The 26,511-nt window shown below is 51.4% G+C and overlaps 8 protein-coding genes across 8 annotated transcripts; 5 read left to right on the forward strand and 3 right to left on the reverse strand.

The window, feature by feature from the left end:
• Positions 1–4,188: 4,188 nt before the first annotated feature.
• INS49_004521 (uncharacterized protein) lies at positions 4,189–6,023 on the forward strand (the record flags this gene model as incomplete). Its single annotated transcript, XM_043165310.1, has 5 exons — positions 4,189–4,564; positions 5,131–5,229; positions 5,291–5,353; positions 5,413–5,617; positions 5,675–6,023. 5 exons carry the CDS (start codon positions 4,189–4,191, stop codon positions 6,021–6,023), a joined length of 1,092 nt encoding a protein of 363 aa, XP_043018025.1.
• Positions 6,024–6,837: 814 nt separating this feature from the next.
• INS49_004522 (uncharacterized protein) lies at positions 6,838–8,554 on the forward strand (the record flags this gene model as incomplete). The annotated part of the gene is made up of 5 exons (XM_043165311.1): positions 6,838–6,864; positions 6,926–6,969; positions 7,029–7,106; positions 7,155–7,465; positions 7,518–8,554. The coding sequence occupies 5 exons, from the start codon at positions 6,838–6,840 to the stop codon at positions 8,552–8,554; spliced, it is 1,497 nt and encodes a 498-aa protein (XP_043018026.1).
• A 565-nt stretch (positions 8,555–9,119) lies between these two features.
• INS49_004523 (uncharacterized protein) lies at positions 9,120–11,599 on the reverse strand (the record flags this gene model as incomplete). Its single annotated transcript, XM_043165312.1, has 4 exons — positions 9,120–10,055; positions 10,168–11,124; positions 11,200–11,459; positions 11,521–11,599. The coding sequence occupies 4 exons, from the start codon at positions 11,597–11,599 to the stop codon at positions 9,120–9,122; spliced, it is 2,232 nt and encodes a 743-aa protein (XP_043018027.1).
• A 785-nt stretch (positions 11,600–12,384) lies between these two features.
• On the reverse strand, positions 12,385–14,211 carry INS49_004524 (uncharacterized protein; the record flags this gene model as incomplete). The annotated part of the gene is made up of 1 exon (XM_043165313.1): positions 12,385–14,211. One exon carries the CDS (start codon positions 14,209–14,211, stop codon positions 12,385–12,387), a length of 1,827 nt encoding a protein of 608 aa, XP_043018028.1.
• A 514-nt stretch (positions 14,212–14,725) lies between these two features.
• INS49_004525 (uncharacterized protein) lies at positions 14,726–17,772 on the forward strand (the record flags this gene model as incomplete). The annotated part of the gene is made up of 3 exons (XM_043165314.1): positions 14,726–15,147; positions 15,210–16,104; positions 16,168–17,772. The coding sequence occupies 3 exons, from the start codon at positions 14,726–14,728 to the stop codon at positions 17,770–17,772; spliced, it is 2,922 nt and encodes a 973-aa protein (XP_043018029.1).
• Positions 17,773–18,181: 409 nt separating this feature from the next.
• On the forward strand, positions 18,182–20,365 carry INS49_004526 (uncharacterized protein; the record flags this gene model as incomplete). Its single annotated transcript, XM_043165315.1, has 4 exons — positions 18,182–18,222; positions 18,338–18,687; positions 18,761–19,544; positions 19,615–20,365. The coding sequence occupies 4 exons, from the start codon at positions 18,182–18,184 to the stop codon at positions 20,363–20,365; spliced, it is 1,926 nt and encodes a 641-aa protein (XP_043018030.1).
• Positions 20,366–21,151: 786 nt separating this feature from the next.
• On the forward strand, positions 21,152–22,053 carry INS49_004527 (uncharacterized protein; the record flags this gene model as incomplete). Its single annotated transcript, XM_043165316.1, has 2 exons — positions 21,152–21,407; positions 21,884–22,053. 2 exons carry the CDS (start codon positions 21,152–21,154, stop codon positions 22,051–22,053), a joined length of 426 nt encoding a protein of 141 aa, XP_043018031.1.
• A 352-nt stretch (positions 22,054–22,405) lies between these two features.
• INS49_004528 (uncharacterized protein) lies at positions 22,406–25,718 on the reverse strand (the record flags this gene model as incomplete). The annotated part of the gene is made up of 7 exons (XM_043165317.1): positions 22,406–22,572; positions 23,123–23,380; positions 23,562–23,708; positions 23,769–23,879; positions 23,950–24,214; positions 24,285–24,590; positions 25,716–25,718. 7 exons carry the CDS (start codon positions 25,716–25,718, stop codon positions 22,406–22,408), a joined length of 1,257 nt encoding a protein of 418 aa, XP_043018032.1.
• Positions 25,719–26,511: the final 793 nt, after the last annotated feature.

The raw sequence follows: 26,511 nt of genomic DNA on the forward strand, positions 1-26,511 counted from the left end.
AATAGTAACGGACTACGATAGGAACTTGCTTCCTACCCAAACGTAAAGGTATGTGAGTGAGGCATAATTATACAATGAAATCGCGGATCTCAACAGTCATGCCGTTCAAGGAAGACGGGATGAGTCTAAAACCAGAAGCTTGCACAAAGTTCTGCGACTCTAAACTTCAATGCCCCATGGTAGGTACTCAGCTTAGAGGTATGAGAAGTGTAAAGACAGCAATGATAGACATGAATGAATAGATGACTCGTGAAGTTTTCACCCTTCTTCCCTATAATCATTACACTTTTGTAACTGGTTCTTCTCTCCTAAAGTTATTCTCTGTGGCGTTGTGGCTACATACGCAGGTAGTCGACATCAACGAACACAGGGCGCACCAAAGGGAGATGCTGCCACAATGACTTGCAGTCGGCGACAGGGTCTCTAGAGATGCGAAACATCTTAGGCAAGCACTCCTTCCTCCGTTGGATCTTCATACTGTATCAGAACGGGAAATTTCCCAGTACTAGCATCGAAACCAGCACCACATGCAATCTCCAAGATATATATGCCCCACCAGTTTCGAAAACATGGGAATGCTCAATCAGGATTTCAGGCCCGCCAACAGCGTTGCCCATGGGTACCACCATAGTCACAGAGTCTTGACACCGTAACATCTTGCAGTCATCGTCGTGACTTAGACTGCACACTGACAGAGACCCTTATCAAGCATCGGACGAAACATGTGACTCAAACAGAGCTTTTTAGGTATTTAAACGTCTGCTCCCCCCCCCCCTCTATCCCTTTCTGGATCTGACTTTTAACGGCTGTGATCCGACAGCCAGTCTTTACAATTATAAACCCCCTACCTACCTCATCTTTACCAACATCATACAAAGCGTCTCATGACAGGCTCTTACCAAGTATCGAAAGTTCCCAGACCTATCAAGATCTTAACGACCACAGCGTTTTCACTTCTACTGATATATCTCATTACAACTTCAACAGCGCCTGAGAATCTCCCTCAGCCGTAGGGCCTACACCAATAGCCCGACTTTTCGTGTTGTCGTCTATTGGGGTGAGAGTGTCGATGTCGCGATGTATCATCATCGTAGAGCTCCAGTCCTTCGAGTCCCGAGTCAATGACCATAGTCTAGCCCCCTAGAGAAGGATAGCCTTTAGGTGCTCACCGACGACCTTTGGGAGAATGACGTCTACTTGTCGATGTTCGTTCTGCTCAGTCAGGGGCAGCCGCGATAGTAGGATGTCTAGGCCTGACCTCGAAGCGAGCCTCACCTTTGAGCCAGCACAGGATGCTTCCACGACTGAGTGCGAACTGCCGCCACCTTGGGCAGGAGCCACGACGTTGCGAAATCCGAGAGTGGAAGGCGGTTCGGGCAACATGTTCGAGTCAATCAAAGGAGCAAAACTTGGCGTTCTGATTCGAGATCCATCTTCTGATGATCTCAAGAGGTACAGGGCCGAGTCCGGCTCTGCCTGTTGGCTGCATGTTTCATCCTCATGTCGATAATTGCTTGGAGAGCCTGTCAACTGCAACGGACCGCTTGCCGGAAGCGGAACTACGGTGCAGTCACCAGCTTTCATCTCAAGGATTGCATATCCCCCGAAATCTGAGAAATTGATCTTTTGCTTATTCCCTCGCGTGAAGACTCCGACGGCCAAACATTCGTTCCCCACAGAGGTCAGCATTGAACAAAGTCCACTGCGGTGGTTGAAACCTACGGTATATATCACAGATGAACATTTCATCCTCACTATAACTCCTATGCGTCACAACAAGGCTGGCGTCTGTTGGATGCAAGGCTAGCTGGAAGGTCTTTCGGTCGTCTCATGCAGCGCGGGCACAAAACGCGTCTGCTGGGTAAGGCACACTCAGCCACATCTCACGCCCTGCCACATCAGAATAATTCACTCCATTGCCCTCCACGAAAGTCCTCACAAAGATTTGGATGCTGTTGCGTTGTCCACGGCTTCGATCTGCAATGTATACGAAGCTTCGGTCAGAGCTGATACTCGTCCAGTAGGCATAAGTGTTGTGACATGTCTGCCGATGGGACCTCTTGGCTAGGGGGCGATTGTCGGTATAATCGGAAGCCTCGAATCCCTGAAATCTCCGTTCCGACTTTTTCCTTCTTCGAGAGCTCTACCGTGCACCGGTAATGTACTGGATTGCACTTGTGGCTTATCACTCCCCTCGATGACGATGCGGTAGATGGCCTCAAGTATTGTGAGATACATTCCATCGACACTAACGCTGAGCTGGAATTAGACAGTCCATTGGCTACGACGTAACCATATGCACTGCTCAATCCGGCCGATTTTGCCGGTAATGGCGATCGAAATTTCACCACGATTCTTGACCGTGTAATATACACTGTACTGCGCTATCCAACGATAGCAGCCTGAAAGAAGATGTACTGAGTCTGCAAATTCGCCTGCGGTGGACCATCTCAAATTCTCTGTGCAAGTATTAGATGTGAGTGATCAATGAACGACCCATATGATGCTTACCTTGATGGCCAAATAGCTAGCTTCGCAACGTATCTCATGTCATCGACGGTCAGAGATATCTCCTTTAAGTAGCAGCTGCTGAGTTCAGTATCTTTGATCTCGTCAATGTTCAGGTACTTCACCTTTATGGTAGATGTTTTCTGCAAGAACCAGCTAGGAGTGAAGGCAGTGACCTCCTCCCAGATAAGCCCCGGCGCCGTTAAAAGCTGAGGTCCCCATTCTCTATGGAGCAGATCCAGATCATATGACGGTTGTGTCATGTACCGGCCCAGGCCATGTTTTCTGCTCTTAAAATATAGCCATTCCTGAGTGTGGTGGCTTCGGCAGCCACAGAAACAGGATTTTCATGGCAGGAGAATGACATGAAAAGGCCAGTGACCAGTTCCCACTCTTAGTCACAATTGCGGCCGGGAAAGGCGATGAATCAAGGATTGCCGTTGTACTTTATCCTTGGTCAGATAGGTAGAACGCATGATTGTCATCGACGTCAAGATGTGCCTCTGTCTGGGGTACTCATGCCTTGCCCCCTTCAGTCTGAAGACAAGTGGGTTGGTTGTTGGGAACCACACCTAGGAGAGCCGCAATGATGTAAGGATGCGCCCCTGGCCAGAATCGTTTATGTACCTGTCAGCTAGAGGATTCCCATGGCCTCGGTGAGGCCCCACACCATCGCCGTAGCGCCTTGTGCTGCCGGGAATGCGGCGGTGAAGAGGCCGGCTCTGTACGCTAATATGGATTAATCAAGCGACTGATTGAACCAGCGCAGCTGGTAGAATAGATACGATTTCAGTGATCGTTCAGTCAACGGTTCGAAAGCATAGGAATACCGGAGAGACTAGATTCTGACATGGATTCATCGTAATCGCCAATGCTTGCAATGTTTCTAGCTCGGCCATTTTCTGATAGGTCGTCCCCGCTGGTTTCAGTTGTCGTGCCTGTAGTCGAACAGTCCTGGAGATCCATATCTTACGTAGCAGAGTCGACTGAGACTGGCAAAATGTGCTTGTATTCGAGGTGGACATCTGGGCACAGTCCGGATGCAGAAGGGCCCCCAAGAGGGTAATCTTTAAATAGTACTAAACACCCTCTAATTTTTACTCCGTATTCACTGCTGCACTTTAGAGAGAAAGTAATTGTCGAATAGGGGTTCAGAAGATGAGAACGTGTTCCAGGCCAGAGCAGCTGTCCGGTGTCGATCAGTCGGTCAATTCCGCTGTCGGCGAGCCCCATGTCCATTGAGCGGGCCAGAACATTGAAAGAGCGGCGAGATCTTTGCAACCTAGGTATTTGGCATCTTGGCAAGGGGAACAACCGCAAAGCTTGGATGGCCATGAGGATGTAATGCTACTGTCCGTATTTACGAGCAGTGTGCTCAGATACGAGTGGGTCTGCCAAGCAACGCAACAGGCTAGAGTCCTCCGTTGGACCCCCGAGCATCATGTTATCTGATGGATCTGATAAAAATTCTATCACTAGTCAGCTTGATACGCTGCCGATGTTGAGATGAATGGGCTCACGCAAATTGATGCCAGGCTTCCCGCCTATGCAGTATAAACCAAGAATCACATCCTTCATAAATTTGATCCGAAACGTTTTCTCCAACTCACAAGTCACTCACAGTTGCGTCCTGCTCACTTTTGTCTATCCTTTCCCCTGGGAACACGAGTCGCCATGGCGATGGAGCTCAGCAAAGTAGTCGCAGTCGGTTCGGACGAGACCCTTATCTCCGAGGAGGGCCTTGACGCCAAAAAGAACGAAGTGACCATCACTGCCGACCCCGATTCTGCGCAGGCTGAGGGTGATGCTGCTTCAGGCCATAGCAGCCTCCGGCCGCCGCCCCTGACCTGGAAACTGGCAGCCATCCTCCTTGTCACCTTCATCGGCTTCGGATCACAATGGAGTGGAGGTATTACGGGTGCGATGAAGACGACGATGAAGAAGGAGATGAAAATTGACAACACGCAATTTGCCCTGCTGGAAGCGAGCGAGGATTTCATGGTCACGGCTCTCATGTTGGTCAGCGGAATCGTGACTGATCGTATCGGTGGTGCAGGTTAGTGACCATTTTCTTACTTTTGTCTGAGTATCTCGTGTATGTTGAAACATCCCCGAGGCGCCATACTCTATGGGAATGCGATCTTCTCTATCGGAGCCATCCTTGTCGCGGGAGCTGCCCAGACTCGCTCGTATAAATTCATGATCGCTGGGCGTGTCGTCCAAGCTCTCGGAGATATCGTGACTCAAGTCGCCCAGTATAAGGTGTTCTCCTCGTGGTTTGCTCTAGGGAATGGCTTCGCCTCAACCTTGGGCTTTGAGCTAGGGATCGGCAAGATTGGCGCGTTTGTCGGGAAGTCGTCTGCTAACATTATTACTATTTGGATAGGAAACTTTGCATGGGTTTTCTGGATTGCCTGCTTTATGAATCTTTTCACAAACGTTATGATAATTGTGTTTTATTGGTTCACGAAAGTTGCAACTTAAAGTTTCACGGAGTACGTAAGCCAGCCACTGGCCAGATCCCGAAAGAGAAATCCAAGAAATTCAAATTTAGGAAGGTTCTCGAGTTACCATGGTCATTTTGGGCTATACAGGCGTTTTCGCTGTTCGAAACCAGTACAGCTATCGTGTTCCTCCAGAATGTCACTGAACTTGCTGAGCAGAGGTTCGGTGTCAGTTCCATCACTGCAGGGTGGTATACGGCAACCTCTCAGTATGCAGGTAAGTGACATCGAACCGTGTTTCTAGTCAGCCACGAGCTTAAGACGCTGATCAAAAGCAGGATTTTTCATTGTACCACTACTTGGTGTCTTTCTCGACATGTACGGCAACCTCATTTCCATCCGTAAGTAAAGGAAAGGCCCGTGACGTAACCATGCGACTCTTATTGATATGTCATCACAGTGCTATTCTGCGGAGTCGGCATGTTCACGCCAATGCTTCTTCTGTGCTTCGGCGGCAACGTGACCGGTGCCGCTGCATCCTTGGGCGTATTTGCCTTTGCGTACTACTTTGGTCCCACGACCATCATCGACAGCATCCGCACATCCCTCTGGCACCCCTCTGCATTTGGCTCTGCCTATGCACTCAAGATTACCATGAGTAATGCGTGAGCTGGCCGCCATTAACGTTGAAGACGGAACAGTTCACTGATGAGATGAAACAGGATGAATATTATCGTACGGGTTATTACCGGTGTTATCCAGGACCCTGATCACAACTCATACGACATCGTGGTTATCGTATACGCTGTCCTCGCAGGTGTGTCAGTGTTTGTGTCACTTGTGCTCGCCACCATCGCTTGGAGAACGGTGGACCTGAGACGCCTGCAATGGACTCGCAAGCAGCGCATGGCTGGATTTGAAATCCTTCAGGAGAGAAGAAGGAGGTTCTTCGAAGAGGACCGCCAAAGAAATAAGAATATCTCTATGGAAGCATTTGGAGCTTGCATGCTACTCATTCTGGGTAGTTGGTGTAGATATTTCTGGGGAGTTGCCACAGGAAACAACTCGTAGAATTTTGTCACTCCGAATCTAGAGACTCTTCGACTGATTGGAGCAGTGCTGGCACCAGGACCAAGGCCATTCCGGACAAGTGCCAGAATGCTTTGATCATGTGGGAGGCACCTAGGAGATACTAAGTTCCTAGTTCTTTCCCTGACAAATAGACCTGTATGCGTATTGACCATTCCGAGTCCATTTTCTGTTGCTCAGATGCATTACCCGGCCTTGCTCAAACATGGTCATGCCGCTAGCATCGGCTTTCGGGCACGTGGTGTATGTTTTCTCGAGGCTCCTCACATCGAATCGTCGAGGAGCCATGCGTACGATCCTTCATGCATATTTCCAACCTCAATTATGATTAGCGGCAGTCTGTGCCCCTGCCAGAAGCGAACAAGCGGGCGAATCCGTGAACGCGGGGCATGGGGTCGCGTATTACGATTGGGTCGGCTATGTGGTAACGGGCTAGTGAAACCTGTCCAGGCTGCCGGGAACGCGATGTGACTATGTGAGCATGCGCTCAGTGGTTCTTCCCCAGACTTCCCCGGGCGGCCAGACTACGCCAATGTCGTCTAACCCCAAGGAATCAAGCGCGCAGCGGAATTCTTCCTTCGGGACAACAAACAGCGAGAGCTCATTTTAGGCCTTTGGTGAACCGCGTCTAGATCTTTGCCACGTGCTTGGCAGGGTTCTCAGGTCATGCTGTGCCTTAATGTGCTGATGTATAAGACTACGTTTCCCCTGAGCATCTCTGCATCACCATTCCTCACCGTGTTCTGGTCTCGACAAATCTCAGTATCCTCCGCAAGGCTCGCAGTATCTTTAAACAATGGTGCTTTCTCCCAGGGTCTACCAGGTACGTAGATCGATGCTCATGTGCTGGCCGCCCCGCCGATTCGTAGCTAATCGCCCAACAGTTCCTGGTAGGCGTTTTCGCCTCTCTGGGGTCATTCAACTACGGGTATGTATTCGTCCCAGATACCAGCATTCCCCGCCAGAACATGGCTAATACTGGAACAGATATGATCTCGGCGTTATCGGAGGCAGTGTTGCATCGGACTCGTTCGTCGCGCTTTTCAACCCCAACAAGAATGAAGTGTATGTGGTTCCTCCCACACACTGCCAACCGAGCTGACAAGAAGAAAGTGGTGCTGTAGTGTCTCTGTTCACTGGTGGTGGATTCTTTGGTGCGGGACTCGCGGGACCCGTGGGTGACTGGCTCGGCCGGAGACTGGCCATCATGATTGGCGCCACCATCTTCTGCCTCGGCGGAGCCCTACAAGCTGCAGGCCAGCATTTGAACTTCTTCTACGCTGGACGCGCTGTCGGAGGGTTCGGCGTTGGTTTCCTGGTCATGATCGTGCCAATGTACCAGGCCGAGATCTCCCATCCCTCCATTCGAGGTCGTGTCACCGGCCTGCAACAGTTTATGCTCGGAATAGGAGCCGTGTTTGCAAGTAGGTGCTTTTCCTGGACTTTGAAGATGGCATCATGACTAACCTCGCGAAGCATGGACCGTTTATGGCACCAACCTGCACTACGACAACAGCGAGCAGTGGCGAATTCCGCTTGGGCTTCAGATCATACCGGCGGGCATCCTTGCACTCATGATACTCCTCTTCCCGGAATCACCACGTTGGTTGATCGATCACGGCAAGGAGAGCGAAGGCCTTAAAACACTAGCGAGGCTACATGCCAACGGCAACGAGAACGACGTATGGGTCCAGGAGGAGTTTGCCCAGATCCAGGCGGCTATCACCCACGAGCACGAGCACGCTGCGAGAGGATACCGCGATCTTTTCACCGATCGGTCGAGCTTCCGTCGGCTCCTGCTGATGGTGGCTTTGCAAGCATCCGTGCAGATGACTGGTGTTTCAGCCATCCAGTACTTTACGCCCGATATCTACAAGCAGGTCAACATTGGGACAACAGATTCGTTGAAGTACCAGGCCATCAGCAACGTTCTTTCCGTCCTCGCTCAGCTATGCACCATACTTTTCATCGACAAGCTTGGCCGCCGCTGGCCTTTGATCCTCGGCAACGCAATCAATGGTGTCTGCTTCATCATCGTCACCGCCGCCATCGCGAGTTTCCCCAACGCCTCTAGTTCAGGTCAGAGTGCACTTGCCTGGGTATTCATCGTCATCAACTGGGTCTACCAAGTCAGTTTCTCATTCACCTGTGGCTCTCTGTCCTGGATCATTCCCGCCGAGGTCTTCGACACCAAGACTCGTTCAAAGGGGATCTCGATCGGAGTCATGACCTCGTTCGCATTCAACACGATGATTGGGCAGGTCACTGCCCCGGCCATTGCAGATATTGGCTGGAGGTACTTCCTCGTCTTTGTGGTCTGCAACTTCACAAACGCCATCTTCTTCTGGGCATTCATGCCTGAGACCAAGAAGCTCCCTCTGGAGGAGATGAACGCCTTGTTCTCGTCAAGTTCTTGGTTCGTGCCGGGGTCAAAGAGGCAGTTCAAGAGTGACCTGGACGCTCGAGTTGAGGAAGCAAGAAGGGAGAAGGATGGCGTTGTTGAGGTTGAATGATCCCAGCCCATCAATCATCTCTTCTCCGATACGGTTAACATCCGAAAATTCAGCTCATAGCTTAATACGTAAAGCTTGAATTATGACCGCATTTGATTGGGATCCTACGGTCCATTATTTAGTTAAGCAATGCTAATCAGGATTATGTGTGAATTGCTTGTGTTGTGAGTGGGTACACGTACTTCCGCGAAGGGGCAAGACAATTTGTATCCAGACTGCCGGACATCCCGTCGTGTCTGGTTTGGGAACTGGATGGTCAAGGACTTGCTCCAATTGGGTCATACTAATCACAATCCTGACGACGGGTAGTACTTCGCGTAGCTAGATACCCGGCTGTCTCCAGCCTTAGCTCGGGGAGCCTGGCTCACTATATTTGAGATGCAGTTCTCGCAACGTCCGTTCAATCGCCTCGCAGTCATATCGCCAAGGCTGTGACCCATCCCCAGAGCTTCCCTCCAGCTCGACGACAAGCATGTGCTTCTGAATCAGGTCAAGGAATTCGTCGAAGTACCGACTACATCTTTGATTGCGGCGGCAATCTTTGATGAACTGAAAGTTGGTTAGCTCACTGCGCCCTAACATGTTCCCGCTCGTACCCAGGGGCTTGCCTCACCTCTGTAACAGATCCCTTCACCGAGGCCGATACAGCCCCACCCCCTTCTATAACCTCTGGCCCGGCAGGGAGCCGATAGAAGCGAATCGTCCCATCCTCGTCCTTCCTCGCATCCTCAAAGTGTTCCACCAGCTTGAACCCGCCAAGATACCAGCCGATGAACTGGAGAAAGACACATCCCAGCGCCCAGATGTCGCACGCCGGCTTCTCGACGCTCTCGGGCCGCGTCACCCACTCCGGCGGGATGTACTTGGGCGTCCAGGCCGTCCCGCCCGTGCGCGCCGCGCCGGGCTTGCGGAAGCCCGCGAGCCCAAAGTCGGAGATCTTGAGCGTCCAGCCCGCATGCCGGGGCTCGGGCGGCGGGAGGCCAGGTAGGGCAGGTACAAGCTGGGTGCCGTCCCGGGGGAAGAGCAGGATGTTGATGGCCTTGATGTCGCCGTGGTGGCACAGCCTTGGGGGCGGCGGCCCGGCTGCTGCTGCGTCTGCGGTCTCGGCGGCTGTCATCTGGGCGACGTCTACGCCGAAGGAGTCTTGGTGCGCGAAAGAGGCTGGGTCGTGGGGCCCGTGGATCTTCAGGAGGCCACTGGCGAGCCCAGCACATTCTCGGGCGAGCCAGAGGGCTGTCGAGGAGTCGCCCGCGCTGCCGCCGTACTTGGTGAAGGTAGAGGAGCGTGGGTCGTGGTTCTGCCAGTACTTCCACAGGTCCCACTCGGCCCAATGGAAGACGAGGTGGAACTGTGCGTCCTGAGTGTATGTTGTTAGGAGCGAGTTGAGGTGCGGGTGGTCCTCGCGGCTGAGGAGCTTGAACATGCGCGTTTCCGCGCGGATAGTGTCCATGTCGGGACAGAATAGACGCTTTACGGCGAATAGGCTGTCGTTCTGATCGAGCTGTGTGTTTGTCAGCGTGGGGACTGTTGTGCTGCGGAGTGGAATGATGGTAAAGGGAATGTTGAAACGTGACGACTCGGGGAGGATATTACCCCTTAGGGGACGGCCTTACCTTGGTACCCTTGCGTTCGAAACCGTGATGTGCCGGATGGATTCTGACTTTGAATACCTCGCCCGCGCCTCCCTCGCCAAACCGCTGCCACAACGTGAATGGGACAATGGCTTTGTCCGGAAGATCGTAGAGGTGAATCGGGTTGTCGGCATCTGACCTGCGGGCAAAGAATGGCGCCCGCACCATCCACTGCAAGCCCTCAAACTTTCGTTTTTTGGAACGTGTCCAGCCACGGAAGCTCCTAAGGCGCTTCAGCTTCAAGGCCTTGCCGTGTTGCTGGGTCTCCCCCTCAGGGCCTTTTGATTCAGGGTGAGGCTTCGAGATATCGGGATAGCTATTCGGCACCAGACGGTAGTACCGTACCTTGAATCCCCTGCCCTCGCGGCCCTCGTATGGCAGCCCGTCGTCGGTGTTGCTGTGGCGTATGAAGTTTAGGACCTTCCACGGGAGGCCCATCATGACCAAGATGGCAAATATCCGGCGGTACGACTTGGAGAGCTCAGTCGCGTCGCCGCAGATGGCGGCGGCGAGTTCGTGCAAGCTCCCGTCGCTGCGGCCGGGGCCACGACGGAGTCCCCATCGCCGGAATCGGCTGCGGCACCGCTTGTGCTCCCGAAACACCGAAGCTGGGTTGACGAGGCGGAGGAGCTCGGAATCCGGGAGGAAGCGGTGGAAGAGAGTCTCGGCCTTGATCGACGCGGCGAAGAGTTCCCTGTTCAGCGGACCCAGCGAGGTGTCGAGAGGCGGATCTGCGGGGAACCGCGACCGCCGGTGCTGTGCCGCCTCGCGCCGGCCGAGGCGGGTGATGACGGTCCGTTTTACTTTCCTGGAGTGGGGGACGACGGCGGCGCCGGGGTCTTTGATGGCGTCGACTGCGACAACAGGGAACTTGAGTTGTTCGTCTGTCTCGAGTTCTGGCTGCGTGGATCTGATATCACTGGACCCCGGATCCCGTTCCTGAGATAGGAGCGTTACTGCTAGTTCTATTCTGCTTCGTCGCAGGAAATAGGAAGGGAACCTTGCGGGACTTACGACAAGGTCATTGTCCAGCTCTTGGATTGACTTTGGATGGTGATCTGAGCGTGCTTTGGTCCCCGAAACCACGTCTTCGCGGTGGTCACCAGCATGGAGCAGAGTGTCGGCAGCAGCAGGGTGTGGATTGAACTCGACTGGCAACTCTTGGGACGGGGCGCCCGTAAGATTCGTTGTACCGGTCTGTTCTGACACCATAGAAGATGCAGACGCACGCCTTGGTGTCTGCATGTGGAAGCCGGGTTCGAGTTGGCTTGAATCTTAGCCAATCTTGGTCAGTTCCGGCTGAAAGGGTCAAGGCCGAGAAGCAACTCAACGCACTTGAACATGGTTCCTCGGGATCTGCGTCGGCGGTGACCTGATCAAGTACGCCGACGCGCACCACTTCGCCTGTCGGCATCGTCCTCGGTGGCGATGACTATGGCGGGTGGGCGGACTCTCAGGAGGCAACCATTTGACAAATAATTAGGCTCTGACGCCCCGTGCTTCTCGGTGGAAGCAGTGCTGAGATTATTGAAGAGGGTGAGATACAGGGGACTCGGAGATGGTGTCAGATACCTTCCCAAATGGTCGGGGCACGCATGGTGCCGCGCCATTTCATGGGGGCCTGCAGCCGCCGACACCACCTTTCCGGTAACCAATTGCTTTTATTGCTACAGGCGCCTGGGCAAGCCACACAAGGTATTTGGTATAGGAGGGTCGCGACCTTCAGCTCTCCCCGCCCTAACGACATGTCCAGTCAAGCCCGTTCAGAAGCCGTACCAAGTCGCTCGCGCTTCCCACCCACCCACGCGAAGCACTCGAAGCGACCCAAAGCGAAACCTCAAAAGCAAGTGGCGCCGAGTATCGAATAATATGTCATGGGACTACGTATTTAAGTGTGTCACACATTTCCAGCCGCGGCCCCGGCATCTTGCACCTCCTCATGAGGTGTATGGAAGGCAGCATCCGGCCATAGATAGAGCTTTCTCCCATCTTCTCCCTCCCACGATCCGATGTGTGCCCGGATATAAGCCAAATTTGGCTTGATGTTGTCTTCGTAGTTTTTCTCCTGAGTTTCACACCACTTTTTCACGCTAAAGCGAATGCGATGCCGCCTATTAGTTCATTCCGCTCAAAGTGCTTGTTCGACACGGGAGTCAAGCTAGATGGTGCGATTAGAGACGACGACAACCTGAAAGGTACTCACGGATCGAAGACCATCTTGACGTATTCCTCGAAGGAGCCAGCTAGCTTGTTCTCCGCGATTTGGAGAGTGGTTGGAGAGCGAAGACATTTCTGCACGGCGTGCCTCACGCCTTTCGACCTCGACGTCTTCTCCACCAAGTCTAACAGGGCGTCCTCAGACAATGGTATCCAATCTCGCCCGATGCACTTCTCGTACGGGTCTTTTCTGGTTGTGCAGACGCGAAGAGGGATGATGCAGATAGCCTCGGCAAGAACTAAGCCCAGATTACAGAGCTTCAGGCTGCTATGGCAGCAGTCATGGCGGTGGTGTTGTCTCTGGTTGACGGTTGTGCCCGGCGCCTTCGAGGCGCATCCACTGAACGAAGGGAAGAAAAAGGAGTTGTTGCCGGCCCTCCCAACATCAGTCGCGGCCCGAACAAAATGGAGCCCAGAAGAGCACCACTTGGCCGTCCAGTCGCTTGTGCAGAGCAGCAGGGACCAGTTGACCAGCGATAGGACGAGGTAGGCCTGGTCCCGGGCCCAGAGCTCTGCCGGGGAGGATTTGCCATCGTGCCATATTTTGAAGAGTTTGTTGAAGGGCACGGTCAACTTGCCCGTCCCTTGGCAGTTCTCGGTCAAGCGTGGGTTGTGGGCAAGGCCTCGGTGAGAATTGTCAGCAGGGTTGGCACCAGGAAGCGCAGAGGCCCACTGTGGCGGGTTTGGGTCATCGACCAGGGAATAATCCAAAATGATGCGCTGTTGGGCTTTATCATGTTGTCCCACCGGTGTGGCATAGGAAAGCCACAGCTGTATCGAGGTAAGATCTTGCCATTCGGCCGCGCTGCCGGCAATGTCCGGGTGGCAGAGTTCAAGCGACCAGGCTGAAGCTGTTGGGAAGGAGCCGCGCAGTTCCTGGACGATTTTCCGCCCAAAGTACTCGAGATTTGCCAATTGAAAAGCCTTGGCTCCAGTCAGCTTGAGATCTGCCGCATTGCCTTGCATCTTCCTCAGTCTCATTTCCGATACCTCCTTGAGGCCGGCGATGTTCCCCTTCAATTGCACGATCTCCTCTCGGAGGGCCGAGTTGCTGAAGAGGGCATAGGCGAGATTGCGTACAAAGCGGGCTCGGTGAACATTGAGATACTTTCTCCATTTTGGGGAGTTTTTCTTCTCGTTCATAATCCTGTCGATGTGCTCGTCGATGCCTCTGATGCCCTGCACGACTCTGTGGACACAGTCCTGAATCTGGTTGTACTGGTCCCCCCAGAGAGATTTGTAGAGGCTATCATCGTTGGAATCAGCGCCGGCCGCGTTTTCGGCGTTGATGGTGACCAGCTCCTGCGTGGCAGTCGGTCCCTGGTTCCGCATGGGCAGAACACCTTGGGCGGCTGGCGGCGGGGTGCCGGCGGTGCCGGCCACCGGTTTCCGTCTGATCTCGTGGGGTTGATGGCTTGGGGGTTGATGGCTGCCGGCCGACCATGGACCTTGGGGCAGCCTGTGATCGTCTGTTGGTGTCTGATGATTCAGTGGTGGATGCTGGTCACCTGCCGGCGTCTGGTTGTCCGCTGGCCTCTGCTCATCAGCTGTTGCTCCGTGGTATGGAGACCTCAGAAACAGCGAGGCACACGAGTCCCACTCGGCAGACTTGTACTTCCAAATGTCCTTCCACTCCCTGAAGTTGGCAGCACAAGCTTCCAAGTCGGAGCGGGCCTGGTCCACCCTCTTGAGGAAGTCGACGACGTCGTGGTATACCGCGTTCCACGTCTTCGCGTTGTTTGGGACGCCCGCCAAGGCGTTGGCCGCGCCGACAGCGAAGCCGGCTTCCGCAATGCCGGGTGTGGGCATGATTTGCGAGGAAGAAAGGAATGGGACAAAGCACAAGGGAAGACACATGATGCCCTGCAAGCTTCTCGGCGAGCTGCCGATATATGTCACACCGGCATCAGATCCCCTGGCGGCTCCGAGGAGCAGGCTGTGGACAGCCCCATCTACAGCCACACAATATATTGTGGGAGCCTGTCCTCTGGACTCCCGACGTATAACAAAACTGCGCGATTTTATCACACTGGTTGAGCCATCGGCCCAGATTGGCAGCTGGATCTGCTTTTTCGGAACGCCATGCATGACAAGATGAAAGCCTACCGCCAGCGTATCACAAAACTGCGCAATCTTGTCACACCGGTAGAGCTGTTGCCCTGGATTGGCTGCTGCATCTGCACTCTCGGGACGCCACCCAAGCGGCTGATTAAGACCCCGCGTCGAGGTGGTGGGGGCGTCTTTTCTATGGAAAGGCTTTCCAAGAGGGCATTCTTCGACTTCCCCTGCTCCTCCGACATGCCTTGGACATCGCTTCATCGCAATGGGCCAGGATACGAGCGACAAGAGCGGGGCCGTCCCGAGTGATGATATGATATTTGTGATCATGGACGCGGATGAGGCCCTCAATGAGGACGCCCATTTGCATCAGCTTGATCTCAAACCACTAGATGAGCTCTTCGACGCTGTTGTAAATAGGGTTCGAGATATGGTCCTGCTTGCGGCTAACGGCTTAAAGGACAAGCACCAGACCTCGACGGAGTCAAGAGTCAAGGAATACTTTCATATGAATGGGCTGCTCCTCAGCCTCCAGCACTGGGGCAATGACATCCAAGTCGAGAACAAAAGTCCGCTATCCATCACCGAGAAAAGCAACGACGGGTTCAACAGTCTTTCCTTGATTCTGCGAAGAAAGTTCTTGGATATCATGTTAGCATGTTCACTCATCGATAAAGCCACCGAAGGGTGAGTGAAGATACGATGTATTTGGAGATGATCCCCCTGCTGACAGAACGCGCACGTGACAGAGCGAGGCAAGGGAGCATAGACCACCTGGATCAGTTGTCGAGGCAACTTCGGGATTTTGTTGCGCCTTTGAGGACTTTTCTCTGTCTCGAGGATACGCTCGGCCGCGACGATGCAAACCTGAAGACCGTGAGAGAGGCAGCCTGCCGACTGGATCCTCGCCGATTCGGCCGAATCAAAGGGAATGACATGAAGGACAACACCTCCCTGGTGGAAAGGATCACTCGAAAGTTGGATAAAAGCAAATTCGACACTGGCCCAACGCGGAAGTTCGCACCGAATGGGTTGATCAAAGGTCTGATTGTACCTGATGATGTTCGGGCCACCTTGGCGAAGGGGCTGGCGGCCGGACAGAACGAAGTCGACCAGGATCTCGTCGACTATATTGTCTTCCGAGCCCGGAACCTCTTCGCCATTTGCCTTAGGCAGCATCTGGAAAACAATGCCCTCTTGAATGCGATGGTCCTCTTCAAGGAGAATTCGATGTCGGATTTTGACCTGCCGCTGGAACAGACGAGGCTGCCACCTCCAGTCAGTAAAGATGATCACGGCGACGACGAATCTGACGACGACGACTGGGACAGGTCATCCCAGGAGTCTTTGGGCATGAAAGATACCAATGTATCATCTACCTCGACCAAGAACTTTGATTCCAGGCTCCATGAAATAGACCCCAACGAGAAAATCTGGGAGTTGGCAAGAAGGCTATCCTTCATCGAGACCGAGCAGTGGGTGTTCCTAGCGCCAGTGTTCTCCACAAAGGACGACAATCAGGACCTCAGGAAATCGTCTGTCTTGCCTTTTCAAATGCGGGGCAAAAAAAACGTAGGAGGGGGCTTCGGCATTGTGTCCGAAATTAAAGTCCGGGCAGGACACATGAAGGACCCAGACAATTTGGTTCGTGCCTTGAAATGCCCAAGATATCCGACGCTTTAGTGTAGTGGCTGACTTAAAAATCAGTTCGGCTCGAAGATGCCCTCGAGCTATGCCCTCAAGCAGATTCGCCCGAATGAGTCCGATCACCAGAAGGTTATCAATAATTGGACGAAGGAGCTCGCCAATCTTCGATCTGTCACTCGCCTCAAGCACCCTAATATACTCCGCTTCGTGACCGCATTTCGCAGGGGAGACGGCGAGCTACGGGACCATTACCTGATCTGCGAGTGGGCGGACGGCGGAAGTCTCCGCGACTTCTGGAACGACCACAAATCGCCGGAGACGACACCGGGCCTGGTCAAGGAGGTGGTCGCCCAGCTACTTGGCCTGGCCGATGCGCTCTGCACTCTCCATTACTCGCCCGAGTTGAAGGAGGGGATCGTGCACGGTGACCTCAAGCCCGAGAACATATTGCGTTTCAGACCTGAGGGTGGCGGGCCGGGGCTGTTGGGTACACTAAAGATTGGAGACTGGGGCCTTTCCAAGGAGAAGGAGTGCAAGACTGCCGATCAGAACAACGCCTCGATCTATCGCGCCTCCATCAGATACGAACCGCCAGAGATGAGCGAAGGAGTGTTTGTCGTGGGTCGAAACACCCTCCTGAAGACGCGATCTCGCCTGTACGATATTTGGTCCTTCGGCTGCATTATGCTGGAGTTCATTGTCTGGCTGGCCGAGGGCACAGTCGGCCTCAAGAACCTCGAGACCTTGCTTGGAGGCTCGGGAAACAATCAATTCTGGGAAAAGCGGCTCGGAGCCCGCCTGGATGTCAACGCCCAGCTCCAAGTCCGTGCTTCGATTAGCCGCAAGATGGATGAACTCGACAACCAAGCGGTCTGCAAGATTGTGGCCTTGAAGAAGCTTCTTCACTTCGTCCGCAACCGAGCGCTGGTCGTTCATCTCCCAACATATCTGGCAGCCCTCGAGCCCGATGAGCTGGCACGCCTCAACGCCGCTGATGCGGAACTGTACGGGCCGACCCACGGTCCTCGAGACGAACCGGCCGAAGGCGGGTTCGGATTCAGTCGGGCGCAGACCGTGGACTTTATCAACTCCATCAACTCGTACGACTCAGAGAATCCCCATGCAGAGGCAGCCGAGATAGTAGAGGAGCCGCCGCAGCCCCCTAGCTCGAGCGCCAACCTCAAAAGCCGATCAACACCAGAAGGGAAGCCCACGATAGAAGTCACAGGCCCAGACTCCGCTCCCACCCCTACCGCCAGGCTCAAAGTAGCGGAACCCAACGAGTCACCCCGGGCCAAAGCAACCGAGCTGCTGAAGACAATGCGGGACATCATGGGGTTGGCTGCAGACCAGGCAGGGAGTTACCCAGCCGGCTCTTCCACTATCGCACCAGCGAAGCAACCTGTCTGGGCAACTTCAGCTGGCGAAACTACAGCAACGACCGCTTCAACGCCTCCCAGTCTTGTCTTCTCCGACAACACCGCGACGATGAGTTCGGTAGAAACCGCGCCCAGCGTGCCTAAGGTTTATCTTGACTCAGGTGACGTTGCAGCACCACAGGACGACTCGTTGAAAATACCGGGCGGAGTGTCAAAGCCGGGATCCCTCGGGGTCCCGGGGCCAGAGAATGTAGGCGATGATCCCGAGCGGCCGTCACTGCACTAGGAGCTGTCAACCCGCTGATGCTGATTTCCCGACGCAGAAAGTGAGTTGAATCTGTCCCTATCGAATCCATCGTAATGCAGGGCTTCTGACGATGCATTGTTTGATGCCTAGGATGTGAGTTCTCCACCCTGAGGTTTGCGTCTGGGTGCGGTGGAGTTACATGTCGGTTGAACTGACATCGTGGAGTATGTGAGTGTGCCACCGCAGTCCCTCGGTAACAGAAACGGTGGGTAAGAGTCCGGATGATAGGCACCCAACTAAGACTGTGATCATGCAGAACGTAAGTGAGGAGTATCAGTGCAATATCCCAGCTGTTTAAATCGCGGCTCCAAGCAATGCGCTGACTTGACCACCAGCATGTGAGTTTTCTTCCGTAGAGTGGCGGACCGGACGTGTTGAGGAATCAGAGATGTCTGACAAAACCCTGCATGGGAATTATGAATTTAGCCAGTAAGTCTTTCTCTAGGACAGAAAGCGTTGGAATAAATTTGCAACTGACATGCCAATCTTACTACATGCAGGATGTGAGTTTGTTACCTTGCCTATTGCCCGAAACAAGATGTAGTGACGCCATCAAGCTTGATGATGAATGGGTTTTGAACGTCGACAACCATTTTTCCGCCAGCGTCTTCAAATTTATCAAGAAAAGAAAGCTGGCAGGCTTGCCAGATGTGAGAAACGAGGCGCAGCTGTGCGAAGTTTGCTCGACACTTGAGATCTCGAGGGCAGGCTTCAAGGTTCAGCTCGATGTTGGCCGACTCCAACAGACGGCACCGACGTGCAATCTCTGCCGTCTGCTCTGGAAGGCAAGTAAAGAGGGAGGGGTGTCTCGCAGCTCCAGCGTCACGTTGGCGCGGGTGGGGTCCTGGCTGTGGATGGGCCCTACTCGGAGCTTCTCCCTCTGCCGTGCCCCAGGTGAGGCTTTCCCCCAAGATAGACAGCTGGAACGAATCACCGTGAGCTGAACAAAGGCAATCCCTCTCCACAGAACTCAAGGCTTTGGCCGACTTCCAGATCGGGCTTCCAGCCCTATCGGTCGCCGGCAGCGCCGCACACTTCGAAGTCATCCGCCAGTGGCTTCATGAATGCGACACCAAGCACCACCACGAACGCAGCGCCCCAACAGACTATTCCACAGACGAGGAAACCCTTCTTCCTACGCGACTCCTGGACGTCGGAATTTCCGATTCTGCGGACACTATACGGCTGTGGGAGACACGGCCTTCGGACACGGGACGGTACATCACACTTTCTCACCCGTGGGGCGCGCCGCCGTTTTTCTGCACCTACACCTCGAACATCACCGCACACCTGGCTGGCATCTGCATCGCCGACCTGCCAACGACGTTCCAGCACGCCGTGGCTGTGACACGCGCGCTGGGAGTCCGCTACCTCTGGATCGACTCGATCTGTATCGTACAGGGGCCCGACGGGGACTTTGGCACCGAGGCAAAGCGAATGGAGCGTGTGTTCCGCGGCGCGTACTGCGTGCTGGCGGCATCATGCGCAGTGGGGCAGGGTAGCGGGTTCCTCAAGCCGCGGCGGGGGCGGGATTATGTCCCGCTTCGGTCGAAGGAGGGGGAGGGGCCATTTTATGTGTGTGAGAACGTGGATGACTTCGACGCTCATGCGCTTCGAGGACACTTGAACAGTCGAGGGTGGGTGTTACAGGAGCATGCGCTCGCGAGAAGGACAATCTTCTTTACGGAGCATCAGACGTACTGGGAGTGCGGCGCGGGTGTGCGGTGTGAGACAGGGGCGAAGATGAGCAAGTAAAGGCCTCCCATTCCCTCGTTCTTCAGCAACCAGATTCCCTTTTACTAACGCCGGCTGCTCCACAAGCCTCCGCGCAGCATTCCTTGGCGACACCCACTTCCCGCAGATGATTCTGTCCGCCAGCAAGGGCGAGCACATCGTGCGGTACCAGAACTTGTACGCGCAATACTCGCGGCTGGGGCTGAGCCGGCCTTCGGATCGGCTGTATGCCATCAACGGCCTGCAGACACGGCTGCTGCGAGCCTTCCGGACTACTGAGGGCGGGTTCGGCCTGTTTGACGAGGGGCCTGTGCTGCGGGGCCACCTTCGCCGCAGTCTGCTGTGGCGGAGGGGGGAAGACGTCGGGCGGCTTGAGCCCATTGACTTTTCTGGCACCAGCGTGTCTCCGCCAAGCTGGTCGTGGATGGCGTGCATGGGCGGGATCGACTACCTCGAGCCCGCATTCGACAAGACGTCCTGGAGGCCCCTGGCATCTCCGTGGACGCGGTCTGGTTGGGCTGACGCGCCGACGAAGCCGCTGCCGGAAGGTGGAGGACTGACGCTGGAGGGGATGGCGGAGAGGTTTGACTTGACGCGTGCGCAGGACCCGGACGAGGCCCTGCTGGTCTTTGATCGGCCCGAGGAGGCAGATAGCCCGCTACTGCACTGCGTGGTGCTTGGAGTTGGCGGCGGCGATGCTGATGGCAGGAGTTATGTGCTTGTGGTGAAGCCTATGAACGAAAATGAGGGCAAGTTTGCGACTTGGGTGAGAGTTGGCGCGGGATATTTGACGGCGCGGTGTCTGGAGGGGAAGCAGACGCGCATTGTCATCTGCTGAAATTGTAAGGTTTCTTTGCGGCAAGAGTAATGTAGGAACTAGAACTCATCATAACTAGACTCTCCAGGACGAGCGTTTGTGCCAATAGGCAAGCAGGCGTCATTCCATATTTTGGCGTGGTGTACAGTGAGTGACTGGTCAAGCCAGTCAGTGACTGCCATAAATCAGTGCTAAGTCCAATATAATCTTTCATCTAGCCAGTCCATTCCAAGCAATCAATGGTCGTTATCCGTCATCACCCCCCCCCCCCTCGCACATGTACCAATGGTCTCGGCTGCATGTGAGTCTTGGCCGGGCGTACTCACACAAAACAAGGTTTCATACAGAGCCCTAATTTTGAGTGATTCGTGTACTGCACACCACTTTGGATCCTGATGTCGCTTCCAATACGGTGAGCTTTGACCAAGTTCTGACGGTGATTTGTTGGCTAGGCAGATTTATTGTTTGGGGAGTGGCTGAGGCCAGACTGGTGTGATCCTTCGCGCCCCTCGTGCCAAGGCAGGTCCCAAATTGGGGGTACGAGAGCCTCGCAATGCTAGAGACCGTGCTCCCTGGGGGACGAGCGGCGTATTCTTCCTGATCACCTTCAATGTTTCGACGGTCGGCTTGTACTTGACTTCAATCTCATCATCATCTCCACGACTCCTTACCAGCACTGGACCGCCCGACCGCCCATAGGCCTCACGGGCTCGGAACGCCTTCGAGGCTTGTTAACTACTCCGCACGCGAACCCCCTTGCAACCAACGACGTGATCCCCGTAGCCATACCCGCACAAGCTTTCCGTGATGGGTGGGGGCGCAACCTCGCCGAGGGGCGAAAACACGGACATCTCGTCCAAGCCGCGCCGCAGGCGACGAGACGGGTACTTCTGGCAGCTCATCGTCCTCCGCATTCCAGCGGCCGTATTTGCCGTCGCGGTCATCGCTTACCTGGTGCATTATATTCGCAAGTGGCAGGGCGCTATCCGCAGGCCTGAGGACGCTGACGACCCGTTCGTGACGAGGAAGGACGCTGGGCCAGAGCGGGCTGGCTCTAAGCATGGTGAGAAAACTTGTTTCTTTTGAATCTTTGGTCGGAAAAAAAACGGCCCCGAAAACACACCAGGCTGACGCGGTGATGATACTGTAGGCTTCCGTGTCTCTCGCGGTCGCTGTGTGGGAGACCGTCGCCCGCCTCGCACCGCGATATTAGTTCGGACCAAGACCTCTCGGCCCAGGGACGATCTTCTTCGACTTGCTCGTTATCGGTCTTGGGATCCCCGGGTGGCTGTTCTTTGTCATGGCGGAATACCAGACGGATCCAAGCTATCCCACACCGTGGAGACGGGACCAGGATCGCGCCGCCACGATGATCATTGTATTTTGGTATGTCATCCATCAATGACGTTCTATGTTGTCCCGGATGTAAGGGCTGATTGAGACGGTCTAGGATATTACATTGTGTCATGTGCATCATGGGCTGTTCGGCTTGTTGTGGCTGCTGCGGTTGCGGCTCCACGAGTTCTAAACAAGCAGCAGTGACGTCTGCACCAACACACCCTGCACAACGGCAAGACCTGGGAGAGGCTGGCGATCCTGAGCCTCTTCCGAATTACAAGCAATCCACTGGGCTCGAGGAGATCGAGCCAGTCACGATCTCAGCGGACCCTCCAAGCTACCCTGAGGCTGTTCGTCCACCGCCTCATTAGGATGGCAGGCCCCCAACTTGCCTCAAATAACGTCTTATGTGATAGAGTGGCTTGTGATAATGCTGGAGAGTTATAATTACAATAAGATGAAAAAAAACACATTAGTATCATAATAATAACCACTTACCGTCCGAGTTATCGTTATCCGGTTAGGGGATATATATAAAGGGAGAACCACTTATCTGGAAACCCCCAGAAAGGATAGACACTCCAAACCAAGGCATTCACTCACCTACATCCGATCCACCCGGATGAAAACTTCAACCGACGTATACTGCTGGGACCGGGGGCTTCGCCAAACGTGGCCGATGTCCATGACGCGGTAGTACCGAACACATTCAATGGCGTCGTATCAGATGCAGACCCAGGTGTGCAGAAGCTTATTCGCACCCTGGTCGTCGTCGCTCATGCGTTCCATGACGACGAGTGAGTTGGTGTAATTGGTCTTCTTTGCCTTGCTGGCCCTCCATCGCCTTTGGAAGATGAGCGCACCGACGCTGCCGACAATGCCTCCTCCAACTATACATCCCGTTAGAATACTGCCTATGAATGCAGCATATATGGCGGATCGTTGCTTAATGACATAATGAGACGCACGTCCTTGTAAGAAACGACTGAAGAGAAGAGAGGACTGATGAGACGGCAAGGAAGAAATGGGATGGCGGGTTAATATGCCGGATGGGAAAATGTAGAGGAGATACAGATACGAATAAATGGGGTGCTTATGTATTCGGTCCACAAATGGCCATTCATTGGTAACAAATAGAGGAGTGAATCTAGATAACAATAGGATTTTTCAGCCTCATCGCTACGTAGCCTCGTTGTAGGATGTTCCTGGTCCATCATCTACTCCTAGGCCATCATCGACTCCCAGCCCTTTCGCAACGCGACCAGCCCACGTGGGAACCTTGACAAGGATGGCACAGTGAGAGTAGAAAGAATCATGACTGGCCTGATTACCGTACTGCCGAGGAATACTGAGTCAGCAGCACGAAGTTTCAGGAAAGCGTCAGGCTTTCTGAGCAGCAAGTGCAAATGGGACTCAAAGCTCGGACATAAGGGAAGGTACTCACAGCAATGAAGTTCACCTGTAGCTCCTCATTTCCAGGGTCTGTCAGCCAATGCACGGGTACGTTACCCAACACCTCGTCCGCGAAACCTTCCAGTACATCATCGTCCCATTCTGTCGAGCCACCGTAGTACATGTCTGAAAGTGCAGAGCCAATGATGCGCTTCTCTGCCGGAACTAATTTGTTGTCACTAGGTTCACTATCTTCCGATTCATCGTCATCAAAGTCGTAGTAGTTGACATTATTTTCGAAGTCAACTGAATTGTGATCAGCGAGAAAGTCCTCAGGTTTTCGACACGATTGATATGAAAGAGAAGAGAAGAACAAGGCGATATGTAGGAGAAGCCTCAGAATAGAGATTCTTGAGACCATGACCTTTTCGACTCACTGCCAACTTGTGGAATGGTTCCCGGAACAGATACACGGGGATTTACTTACTAACTGGTCGGACCATAGTCTCTAAGCCGAGAGCAGTAAATGTCTCCCAGATGGCCATGTCGATGCCCTTGAGCATGTCGGGAAATTTAGTCGTTTGGGTGTTGGTATGCGCGTAGGCGTGGGCGCAGAAGAAACCGAGATAGCCTCCTGTGCATATGATAAGCTCCAAACGCTCTTACATGGAGCCAGCTGGCTGCAGCATCTTACCCTCGCTCATGAACTTCTGGCACCCCAACATCTCGCATGCGGACTGATACAGCGGAAGTTGCTTGGCATCAAGCGTGGGGCAGTGCCCGGTGAGCAACCCATTACCTCGCACTGGCGTGTAGATCTCAGCATACAGTTTGACCCTGTCCCCGAGGTCGTTTCAGCGGGCAATCCAACTCACCGGCGTACAGATTGTAGGTCAGCGTCACCCGATGGCCAGAGTGGACCTCGAGGACCTCATGCTCCACATCGGAGTAGAAAGCTGCAAATTGGATGCTTTGGGTGCTATTTCCCCAGTCGAAAGCCATTTCTTTGCCCTTGTGCCGAGCGACGAGCTTTCCACCCTCGTGCTGGACAGGCAGGCAGACGACAAGAGAGCCGAATTGAGTGTTGGATCGCGGAGTATCAAGATGCGCTTTGAATTTACCCGAAGGTCCAGAGTATATCTACAGGCGTCAACCGTTTTGTAACATGTGATACCGTAACGTGATGGAAAATCAGAAGCTTGGGCCTTACATTGAGCTTGTACAGCTCCGCCCTGACAGCTCGGTAACTATCCGCCGCCTTCGTACTAGGGAGTAGAGCTTGAGCAACGGTGTCTATAATCCCCAACTCATAAGGATTGAAAGACGTGGAAAACTGGCTGGGATCCAACTTGGAGGCCTTGCGGAAGCTCTCATCGAGGACGTCCTTTCCATGCAAGCCAAAGGTGGCGGGATCCGCCTCATTGACCAGCCTTGCAAGGTTCTGCTCGTGGCCTGGCTCGAGAGGAAAGTCAAGTTTCGTATCCTTGGCTAGGACGTGTTGGAATATTCTAGATATCTAGGCTATTATTAATACGGGATATCCTTTTCCCTATATGTTTGCCACTGTATGAAGGATAATAACTATAAATAGGGGCCTTCCCTCCCATTAAATAAATGTTAGCTAGCCTAAAAGATTAAGCATTTAATGCTATTATTTAATAGGTTATAAAGCCTAAAGCTTACCTAAAACGGCAACGTTAACTTAATACAAAAAACGGCTAACCTAATACGGAAAACATACATTACATAACACCCTTAATCACTACTACTTTTCAAACCTTTTAAATAAAATAAGCTCCACACTTAAAAACATACCTTTTAATTAATTACTTAATTAGGTTAATTAATAAGCCCTTAATTAATTAAATCGCCCTATTTAACGTTATAAATTAACTTTATCTCTTAACTTAAAGCTTATATATAAAAACCATACCTTTTTTACCTAAATACTTAATCATTTCTCCATTAATACTTAACCTACCCATATAATTTATATATTATTTAAAAGCCCTTATTAAAAATAATAAAAACATTTCTTTAAAATTTAAAAACCATATTAAATTAATACTAAAAACGTGAATTTTAATAAAACTATAATAATCCTTAAACTCTCTTAAAAACACTTAACTATATTTTAGCTATCTTCAATTTATAATACCTTAAAAATATATTATTTAAAAGCCTTTCTTCTTCTTTTTATAACTATATTACTTTAATATTTATATCTTTATTCCTTAATTTATTAAACTTATTTAAAATTTATTATATCTTTCTTTTTATTATCTTAATTATCTTAATAAATACTTTATTTATTTATTTTAAAAATAGCATCCCTTAATAAGTATAGTATTTTACTCTTTAATAAAATGGAAAATTATATATATTAAAGCATTAAAATTTAAGCTTAACTTAAAAAAGAAAATGCTATTAAGAATAATCCTAAAAATCTTTTCCAAGGCTTATTTAATGAGAACAAAGGTTTGAAATTTAATGTCCCTCGTGAATTCAAGGTGAATTTGCAGGGAATTTCTTTATTTAAGTATATATACAGTAAATTCATCATAAAACCATACATTTATAATGAATTTACCGTAAAAATATCATGAATTTACAAGTATCCATAAATTTACAGCGAATTTACCATAAATTTACCGTAATCTATTTATATTATATTAAATTCCCCCTTATAAATAATTTACTTTTAAGTATAATCTTCTTATAATATTAATAAGTAATATAAACTTAAGTAAATCCAGGAAATAGCGGTGAATAAAAAGTTTAAACCTTAAAAGCCGCCTTAATAGCGATGAAAGGTAGCAAAAAAAATATAAAAGTCCTTAGTAAGGTATCTTAGCTGCTATTATAAACTTTAAATATTAAAAAAAAATAATTATATAAGTATATTTATAGTTTAGCTAAAATATTTAATATAATAAAAGTAATTAATAATAATATTAAAGGGTTTTTTTTATAAATAATGTAATAAGTTAATTTTTATTTTTAAGTAAATAACAAAGTATACTTTAATTTAATATATTAATAGAATTTAATTTATTTTTATTATGCTTAATAATAGTAAAATAAATTATATAAGGTAAATTTATTAAAGTGGTTAATAGTAAAGTAATTAAGCTAAAAATATATATAAATAGCGTTATAATATAAAAAATATAATAGCTAAATATAATAAGGTTTTAAATTTAATTTACCTTTATAACATTATAATAAGAATTTTAATTATTATTATAAATTTATTATAAATTTATTATAAATTCGCTAAGCATTATTCTTAAGATAAAATAAATAAAATAATAAGTATAATTATATATTTATAAGGTAAGTTAAGTTATATATATAAATATTATAGCTATTAATATATTTTATTTTTATAATATTTTTTTATATTAATATAAAATTATTAATTTATAAATTAATTA

The sequence above is a fragment of the Diaporthe citri genome, assembly GCF_014595645.1.
Source record: "Diaporthe citri strain NFHF-8-4 chromosome Unknown scaffold_12, whole genome shotgun sequence".
NCBI lineage: Eukaryota > Fungi > Ascomycota > Sordariomycetes > Diaporthales > Diaporthaceae > Diaporthe > Diaporthe citri.